The 9,586-nt window shown below is 34.6% G+C and overlaps 1 protein-coding gene across 1 annotated transcript in view; it reads left to right on the forward strand.

Moving 5' to 3' along the window:
- The first annotated feature begins 6,802 nt into the window (after positions 1 to 6,802).
- LOC107587537 (endoplasmic reticulum aminopeptidase 2-like) overlaps positions 6,803 to 9,586 on the forward strand; it is a 7,884-nt gene continuing 5,100 nt past the window's right edge. The window contains exons 1-3 of the mRNA XM_016275352.1: positions 6,803 to 7,022; positions 8,628 to 9,190; positions 9,303 to 9,441. Coding sequence (XP_016130838.1) covers positions 8,697 to 9,190; positions 9,303 to 9,441 — 633 coding nt within the window. The 5' untranslated portion in view covers positions 6,803 to 7,022; positions 8,628 to 8,696. The remainder of the gene's footprint in view (positions 7,023 to 8,627; positions 9,191 to 9,302; positions 9,442 to 9,586) is intronic.

Genomic DNA, 9,586 nt, shown 5'->3' on the forward strand with positions numbered 1-9,586 from the left:
TGTTATATTACCACAGCAACTATAGAATTACCACAACAAATTAATTCAAGTACTTTACTATAGTATTTTTTCATTTGGGTTTTAGAGACACCAAAATATTTGTGCTAAAAGTTTCATCTAATTTCATAGTCAGTGAGCGAACCGGAAAATGGATTTTGCGTAAGTGCTAAAGTGGGCCATATCTCATTCCTAGTCGGACTTGTAGCATCTTCTAGAATGGCTTCTTGCAAGATTACATTTATTAGCTTTGTCACTTTGCCAAACAAATATTGACTATCTGTTCAAAGTGTTAAATTCCCTCAAGTCCTCGTTTTATCCTTGACCAAAGATATGACGCAGAAGCAACACACATACCAGATCTTTTGCCAGACATACTGTGGGCCTCCCTATACCTTTTATTTTGCCAAAAACTATGGTGTGGTATTGTCATGTTTCGCAAGCCAGTGCCATAAATCAACTCAAATCAGAATTTTTTTGGCCCAGCAAGCATTTTAACAGTTATTTCGTCAGCCAGAAGTGCAACTTGAGCCATGGTTCTTTTGCTGACTGCACATCAGCAGTTATTTCATTCAGAGAGCTTTCAAAGCAAATGAAGGATATTCAGAAACACTTATGTCTCTATTTGCTTTGAGTGTGGCATTTGGCCTGATGGACACACAATTAATTTGATGAAATCGAATTGTATACCTTCTGGGCCTTACTGTCCAACTGCTACGGAAGCCATGCCGACACTCCTGATACGCACGTTTCAATACCAAGACTCGCTACTGTAGAGACGCCATTGTTTAACTACTGCCAGTGCTGAAGAGCTGCTACAATACTGTGACCGGTGTAATCGATTGTATTTGGAACACTGGGAGTTTCGCAGGCAGTGAATTGGCCAATCCGAAACAGGATCATTTGATTGGCTAATTGACTAAATCAGTGTACAGTGGGATACCCCCCCCCTTCATCCTGTGTTTTTGCGTTTCACATTTGATCTTGTGATCTCTTACGTTTGTTGTGAACATTGTTTTTGTAAAGAGTGACTGCTCAATGTTTATACTTAAATTATTTATGAAATATAGTGTCTTGTTAGAGAAGTTAAGCTCCATACTCTTGCTGTTGAAAAACGTTTGAGATGTGATTGTACTGCCACCTAGTGGGTCACCATTGTTCCATCAGTGTTTTAGTATTGTACGGATGCTGTTCAAAAAAAGAAAAAGTGTGTTATTTAAAACAATAAATGAAAAATACATAAATGCACTGGCTTTATTTATTTATTTTTTACACATTTCATTTGTGGTTAATTGCCATATACATTCATTGGCATGTACATTTACATTAATTAATTTAGCATAGACTTGCATCCAAAGCAAGAACACAAGCCAATGTAACACAGTACAAGTAACACTAACAGACCAAAAGTATCATTGTACAACACTATAGCAGAGTTGTAAACAACAATCAAGCTCTCCTTAGTTCTCCAAAGTCAAGTGCTCCTTAATAACATTTTTCTGTAATATACACTACTGTTCAAAATTTCGGGGACATTACTTTTTTTTTTTTTATGCATAAATTAATTATTTTATTCAGCAATAACACATTAAATTGATGAAAAGTGACAGTAAAGACTTGCGTAATATTACAAAATATTTCTGTCAATATTCTCTGTCAAAGAATTGTGAAAAATTTAGTGCTGTTTCCACAACAGTATTAAGCAGCACAGTTGTTTTTGAAATTTATAATAGTAAGAAATGTTTCTTGAAACAGCAAATTAGCATATTAGAATGATTTCTAATAGTGAAGACTGAAGACTGGAGTAATGGCTGCTAAAATACAGCTTTGCCATTACGGAAATAAATTTGAAAATATGTTCAAATAGAAAACAGATATTTTAAATGTTAATATTTCAGAATATTACTGTTTTTCCTGTATTTTGATCAAATAAACGCAGCCTGGGTGAGCATAAGACACTTTCAAAAACAAAAACTCACAAAGAAAACAGCAAACTTTTGAACAGTAGTGCAATTAAAACAAAATGTGAACATTCATGCTCCAAAAATAAATGCAAAAAAGTCTTGACGTCACATTCACAACTCCCCCAAAATAAAACGAAACACTGTCTCAATCTTTGATAGAGTGTTATGCACAATGATCTCATTCACATGCAACAGAGTTTCATCAAAGTTTCATCGCTGTCAGACAGATCAAGAGCTCAACACTGTCACAACAGTGGAAGCTGACTTGACAATGCCATTCAAAGATTTTATATTTGACAATGGCCTACAAAAGCAGCTTGTAGTGCAGTGCATTTGTTGTATTGTGTACATGATGTGGTTGTGAGCAGCTATCACACTCATCTGCCCACATATCGAAGCACCTGCGTCTTGTGGCTTGATGCTGGTCTGCAGCTCATCGAGACGCTCATCAACATTCCAGATTCTCATTTGCATCAACTGGAATTCCTCCAGCAGCACATCCAATTAACTCTGACATCCGTGACAGCTGTTTTTGAAACTCTGCAATTTTGCAGAGGAGAAATATGACAGGTTTCAGTTTAATTGCGAAAAATGAGTATAAATTATTTCACTACTGGCATTTCATATGCAGTAATATGAGCACTTACCACTTTATGACGGCCTGCACTGTCATTAAAACGTTGAAAATGGTGATTTTGATGAGGAGAATCCTGAGAGCTTCAACAAATAATAGATCTTTGTTTGCTCGGACGTCTGCAACAGTACAGAAAAATGAGTACAAAACAAACGGAACTGACTTTTTAGTATTAACAATTGTACTGTACCTTCCAAAAAACTGCTTTGATGGTCCAAACACATATCAAAGGTTTCTTCATCGTCAGTCATTCCTGAAGTATATTAACACTTTACAATTAAGTCCCTTTAGTTACTATCAATGACCAATATGTTTGTTACAGCATTTATTCATATTTGTTAATGTTATGAAAATACAGCATAAGAAAATTAACCATGTTTTACTACAAATAAAACCAAAAAAACATGGTAACCACAAATCAGCCATGGTTTTGCAAAACTAACCATAGTTTAACCATGGTATTTGTAGTAAAACTGTGGTTAAACAAATGGCAATCAATCCACCAAAAAATCATGGTTACTACAGTTTTACTATAATAAAACCATGGTTAATTTTCGTAAGGGATAAAATAATATTTCACCCTTACTTCATGTGAACTAATGTAGTTAACAAATGTTAACTGTAAGGGATAAAATAATATTAGCAGATACAAATTAATTAACAAATGTTTTAGAAGTATTTTTCACCCTTACTTCATGTGAACTAATGTAGTTAACAAATGTTAACATATATGTAAACTAATGTTTACATATAATGATGCAATAATTACAGAGTTTACCGGTCATCTCCATTGGGAGTCCAGCATAATGTCTGTGCACGAGTTGATCGGAGCCTCTGTGACTCACAAAGCAGGTGTAGGACATCCATTCACTCGAGGGCACAGATATAACAGACATTGCGTTCTGAATGCCACTGTGTCCTTGGAGTAAGTTCGAGACTGCTGGATTAGTTCCTCTGGTGCCACTAGAAATCCAGGCAACCTCCAGCTCTCCTTGATGAATGTCGTGAACCACACACACCAGGATGGTCAAGCCGTTGAGATCAGTGTTCAAATGAAATGGCGGAGATAAGATGGCAAAAGGGACAGCATCTGATCCCACTTCAGAGACGAGAACAAGACTCAGAAAAGTTAGTATTAGTATGCATAGATGGTTATAAAAGTTAGAGTTATAAAGGTTTGGGATCGGTATCATGGTTTCCTCAGCAACATTGTGCTGTTTTCAACACTGATAATAATAATAAATGTTTCTTGAGCTGCAAATCAGCATATTAGAATGATTTCTGAAGCATGTGACACTGAAGAATGTTAAATTGTAATGGTTTACTGGATTTAAAAAATGGACCAACCCTAAACTTTTGAACCGTACACTAAAACAAATGTCGTTTTTACCAATGTTCACCCAGAAACTGCTAAATTTCACAACTAATTACTTCATAACTAAAAATGGCAGGTAAAACATTGAAACAAACATAATTTTGAATTAGAAAGACTGAAATAGCCTAGTATTTTCTTGTAAATATTTGTAATATTTACAACATCAAAAAAGTAGTGTGGTATGTATTTCAAAACAAATGACAAAAACAGTCCAGTTATTGCAGTATTTTAAATTATGATGTTTTAAAGATAAGATGGCAAAAGGGACAGCATCTGATCCCACTTCAGAGACGAGAACAAGACTCAGAAAAGTTAGTATTAGTATGCATAGATGGTTATAAAAGTTAGAGTTATAAAGGTTTGGGATCGGTATCATGGTTTCCTCAGCAACATTGTGCTGTTTTCAACACTGATAATAATAATAAATGTTTCTTGAGCTGCAAATCAGCATATTAGAATGATTTCTGAAGCATGTGACACTGAAGAATGTTAAATTGTAATGGTTTACTGGATTTAAAAAATGGACCAACCCTAAACTTTTGAACCGTACACTAAAACAAATGTCGTTTTTACCAATGTTCACCCAGAAACTGCTAAATTTCACAACTAATTACTTCATAACTAAAAATGGCATGTAAAACATTGAAACAAACATAATTTTGAATTAGAAAGACTGAAATAGCCTAGTATTTTCTTGTAAATATTTGTAATATTTACAACATCAAAAAAGTAGTGTGGTATGTATTTCAAAACAAATGACAAAAACAGTCCAGTTATTGCAGTATTTTAAATTATGATGTTTTAATGAAGTGCCTTTACTTGAGCTTTGTACGTGCTACGAATGTTAGTAATTGTGCTAGCTTCCCTATAAAGTCTACAACTTACTTGTAAAAAGCATGGTGGTGAGGAGGGTAGGAAGCATGTTGATGTTGTCTAGCTCTGTGAGTTGAGCCAGCCAGTGAAAAGGATTATCAAGTTTCAGTCATGTGATTTCACACCCGCCATGGAATCTTTCCATCGTTTGTGTTATTCTCAGGGGAGCTGTGCCAAAATACGGTATGGCTGGGCTAAAAGGAGCACACAGAGACCTGTGCTGCTAAACACGCTGATACACTTATTTTGGCATCAGGTTTCATTCATAGTGTAAAATAACTCACTAGCAATTCGACATTTAAAAAGAGTGTATACAATTTGATCATTCACCTCATTGTCTCCACCTGAGTTCCATCATGAATTGAATTTCAGAAATATTTCTTGGACAAGGTATGTATTATGTAAAATAATAAAAAATAGTTCTTTTTGGTGTGATATGTTGTAAATACTTGTGAGAATGTGAAGTGGAGCGTTTTCCCAAAGATTCGCACCTGTTTTATGTTGGTTTCTTCTGTGGTGAGAAACAGATAATATCAACACCAACGGCTGTACCTGCTGCTTTATACATCTGGATGAAATAAAACTGCACTTTCAAAGAATGTTTTGATCAGGTGTATATGACAAAGCTTCTTGATCTTTACTAAAAGTCTCTTATATGAAACAAAAGTAGCAGCAATCACTGGACATTGGCCATTTTTTGCAAGTCAGGTTCAGGTCTTAAGTAACAATGCAGTTTGTGTCTTGTTGTAGAGTTTATAGGGAAAGCTAGTACAATTATTAACATATTTGGCAATCACACAGCCCAAAAGCATCTCACTATAGCATATCATTTAAAATACTCTATTTCTGCAATAACTGGGTGTATTTTGTCCTTTGGTTTTTTAAATACAGTACTGTATATATAATACAGTTTATTTATAAAACAAATATTACTGCAGTATGTTTTACAAGAAAATGTCAGTCTTTCTACCTTAAAATGTCATGTTTAATTTCATGTTCTAATTGCTGTTTCTTTATAATTAGCTGTGAAATTTACTAGCAGTTTACTATTGTTTCTACACAGTTCAAAAGTTTGGGGCTGGTAAGAATTTTTATGTTTTTGAAAGAAGTCTCATGAGGCTGAATATATTCGATTAAAAGTAAAACAGTAGGCTACTATTATGAACAATTATTACAATTTAAAATGACAGTTGCCATAACTCTTTTATTTTAGTAAGTATACCCAAATAATTATGAAATATTACACTTTAAACTTGATAGTTTGTTTGTTTTAAGATTATTCACTAGTCATTGTGTTTAATGCGATATGTATTTTGCTTATAATACTTTCTAGTTTGATTTTATATATAGCAGGGCTTACTAGGATTTTTTCCCCACACACATTTAAAACTTTATATTTAAAATGACAGTTGCCATAACTCTTTTATTTTAGTAAGTATACCCAAATAATTATGAAATATTACACAGTCCTTTAAACTTGATAGTTTGTTTGTTTTAAGATTATTCACTAGTCATTGTGTTTAATGCGATATGTATTTTGCTTATAATACTTTCTAGTTTGATTTTATATATAGCAGGGCTTACTAGGATTTTTTCCCCACACACATTTAAAACTTTATTATTTACTGAACATCATGAAAGACCAAAAAGTACAGAAATGTCCAAGTCATCGGCTCAAATCTGAGTAAAATACAATTGGCGATAGACTAAATATTTTGCCAAGTTCAATAACAACACTGACAACAACAACGGCTGTTGTTGTGTAGCCGTTTTTATCAATATATCAATTTTATCATTACACAATACTGTGTAATGTAGGCTACTTGTACTGAAAAGCTCACATTTTAAAAAGCATCTGTTGGCCAATGGTTGTTTTTCTCTATATTCTATCATATAACAGTCAAAAATAACAAAGAACTTCAGTGTTTTTGTTCTGTCACAGTATACTACTGTGCATGTTTACTACTCGGACATGACCTGGCTGTTTGTACGTGATGACAGCTGTAGGTCATTCCTCTGTCCGGCGGCTGGAGCCTCACTGTGTTGTTGTCAGTTGAATACAGAGACACGGCCAGACAGCACATGCTCGGCAGCTACTGCTGCAAACCAGGAAACTGTGGGCAGGACAAATGAAAGAGAAAATGAAAGCAGTCGACACAATGATCCAGCTCAAATTCAGGTAAAGACACAACACTGAACGGTTAAAATGAGTGCGTTCCTCAATACTGTTGTTAGTAGATGCTTGTCCTACTTTACAGAGACCACATCATCGCGACACAAACACATGCCAGAATAGAGCTAGAGAGCTCGTAGCCTACTGTATCACAGCAGATGTCAATGTATTAGCGTGAACAGGCTCACGTTACAGAGTGAGGTCAACAGAGAACGCTCAGCACGGTTCTGTTTTGCCATGCGTGTTATTTTAAGGACACTTGATCGTTGTCTTTTATTTTAATTAGCATTTTGATCATTCTAACATGTGCTGGATTCTACAGTGCTTTGTGAATGACAAATTCTCTGTGTGAAATGTAGGTCATTTCAGGTTTCAGTTAGTGGCAAACCAGAGGCAATAATAATGTATTTAAATGATATTTAATACACTATATTTTGTCAAATGAAAGCTTATGGGCTTTTAGATTTTGAATTTTAGTCAAACACCTGTGCTTATGCCTGTTAGCAATGGTGCAAACTACCTACTGTAAGTACACAAAATGGCACAAATGAAAAAAAAAGATAGTTTCAAGATCACAGGAAATTTTGGAAATATTAATGTCTATATGTATTAACATTTAGATTAAAATATGTCTGTAAGTTAGCAGCATAACACCACAGATTCTAATAAAGTGCGATACATTAAACTGTCAGAAATGTATAAAAATGAATGAGAAAGATTTAACTCGCCATGCATGCACCCCACAATGCAAGCTTGGTTCTACCTCAGGATGAAGAAAAAAAAGGTTATTATTATTTTCTTAAATTTTCTATTTCATGGCGGAAACAAAAACAGAATTGTGAAGATGTAAACTCGTAATTCAGAGAAAAAAAGTGAGTTTATATTCATATAAAGACTTATATCAGTTTTTGTAACACAGCAGACATAAAGTTGGGGGACAGAACTTTTTCTTAAATTTTAATCAAATATGAACTTTTAAAAATGAGTTAATTTAAGGACAATCTGTATTCACAACATTTATTTATTTTGTTTATTTTATTCATTAATGTATGGTAGGAATATGCTAGTTTTGTTACACATTAAATCCCTCAAACTCTCTTACAAAAAATGTAATAGTGCACAAATAGTTTTTACACGATAGAATACAAATATGCAGACAATTGACTATTTATTGGTATTTCAAGTTTATTTCAACAGTTGCAAAGTAGAGGGACACAACTTACCACCACAAATGAAGAACACTCTTAAAAATAAAGGTGCTTCAAAAGGTTCTTCAAGTGATGCCATAGAACAACCATTTTTAGTTCCACAAAGAACCTTTCAGTCAAAGGTTCTTTAAAGAACCATCTCTTGCTTATCTTTTTATAATCTGAAGAACCTTATTTCCCCACAAAGAACCTTTTGTGAAACAGAAAGGTTCTTCAGATGTTAAAAGTTCTTTATAGAACCATTTAGACAAAAAGGTTCTTCTATGGCTTCGTGAAGCACCTTTATTTTTAAGAGTGAAGGACCAATATACAGTGATTTATTAGTATTTAGTGCAGTAAAAGCAAAGAATACTTCAATTATTTACACATCACGTGAGTGCCAACTTTGCTTTTCTCTCCACAGGACACAGTGACAATTTCTAAAATGCAAAAGTGATCACCATCAAAATCAGCAATACCAAGAACATTCATTATGCATCTCTTGCTTGTAATCCTGCTCTTTCTGGAGTCACAGTTTTGTGTCCAGTCTTCTGATAGCAATAGTCCTGCTGGCGAAAACCTGGCAACAAACGGCCTTCCTTTTCCATGGAGTAAAGTACGCCTGCCAAACTACATAGTGCCTGTACATTATCATCTACTTATTCATCCCAATCTCACCACCCTGAAGTTCAACGGTTCTGTAAAGATTGAAATCGATGTCAAAAACAACACAAACTGGGTGGTGCTGCACAGCAAGAACCTCAAGATCTTCACCGCCACTGTTCTGGACGAGCACGAGGCCCATCTGTCAGACAAAGTGCTCTCGGTGCTGGAATATCCTGCACATGAACAGATTGCCATCTTCTCCCCAAAGATTCTGACCTCTGGGGAAAAATACTTAATGTATTTGGAATTTGGTGCACCATTAAGTGATGGCTTCTATGGATTTTATAAGAGTACATATAGAACAAAAGCTGGGGAGACAAGGTAGAGGAAAAATAGCTGAAATGTAACATTATATAAATCATACCAGCAAAAACACCATAGAATATATTGCAAATCATTTCTAAATAATCAATCTAAATTTTCTCCCCTAAAGGGTCCTGGCATCCACCCACTTTGAGCCAACATCTGCCCGAATGGCACTGCCATGTTTTGATGAGCCCATTTTCAAAGCTAATTACACTGTCAGAATAAGGAGAGGCCCGTCACACATAGCTTTGTCCAACATGCCATTAGTAAGCTCAATTTATACATCTACTTTATCAATGTAGAGTCAGTGTAAGTCAAATGTACTTTGATTGGAAAAATATATAGAACAAATGGATGGGATAACATTTTGAAATTCTGAAAAAAAAATCTATCCATCCATCCATATATATA

Source organism: Sinocyclocheilus grahami, unplaced genomic scaffold, assembly GCF_001515645.1.
Source record: "Sinocyclocheilus grahami isolate Dianchi unplaced genomic scaffold, SAMN03320097.WGS_v1.1 scaffold93.1, whole genome shotgun sequence".
In the NCBI taxonomy this organism is placed as follows: Eukaryota; Metazoa; Chordata; class Actinopteri; order Cypriniformes; family Cyprinidae; genus Sinocyclocheilus; species Sinocyclocheilus grahami.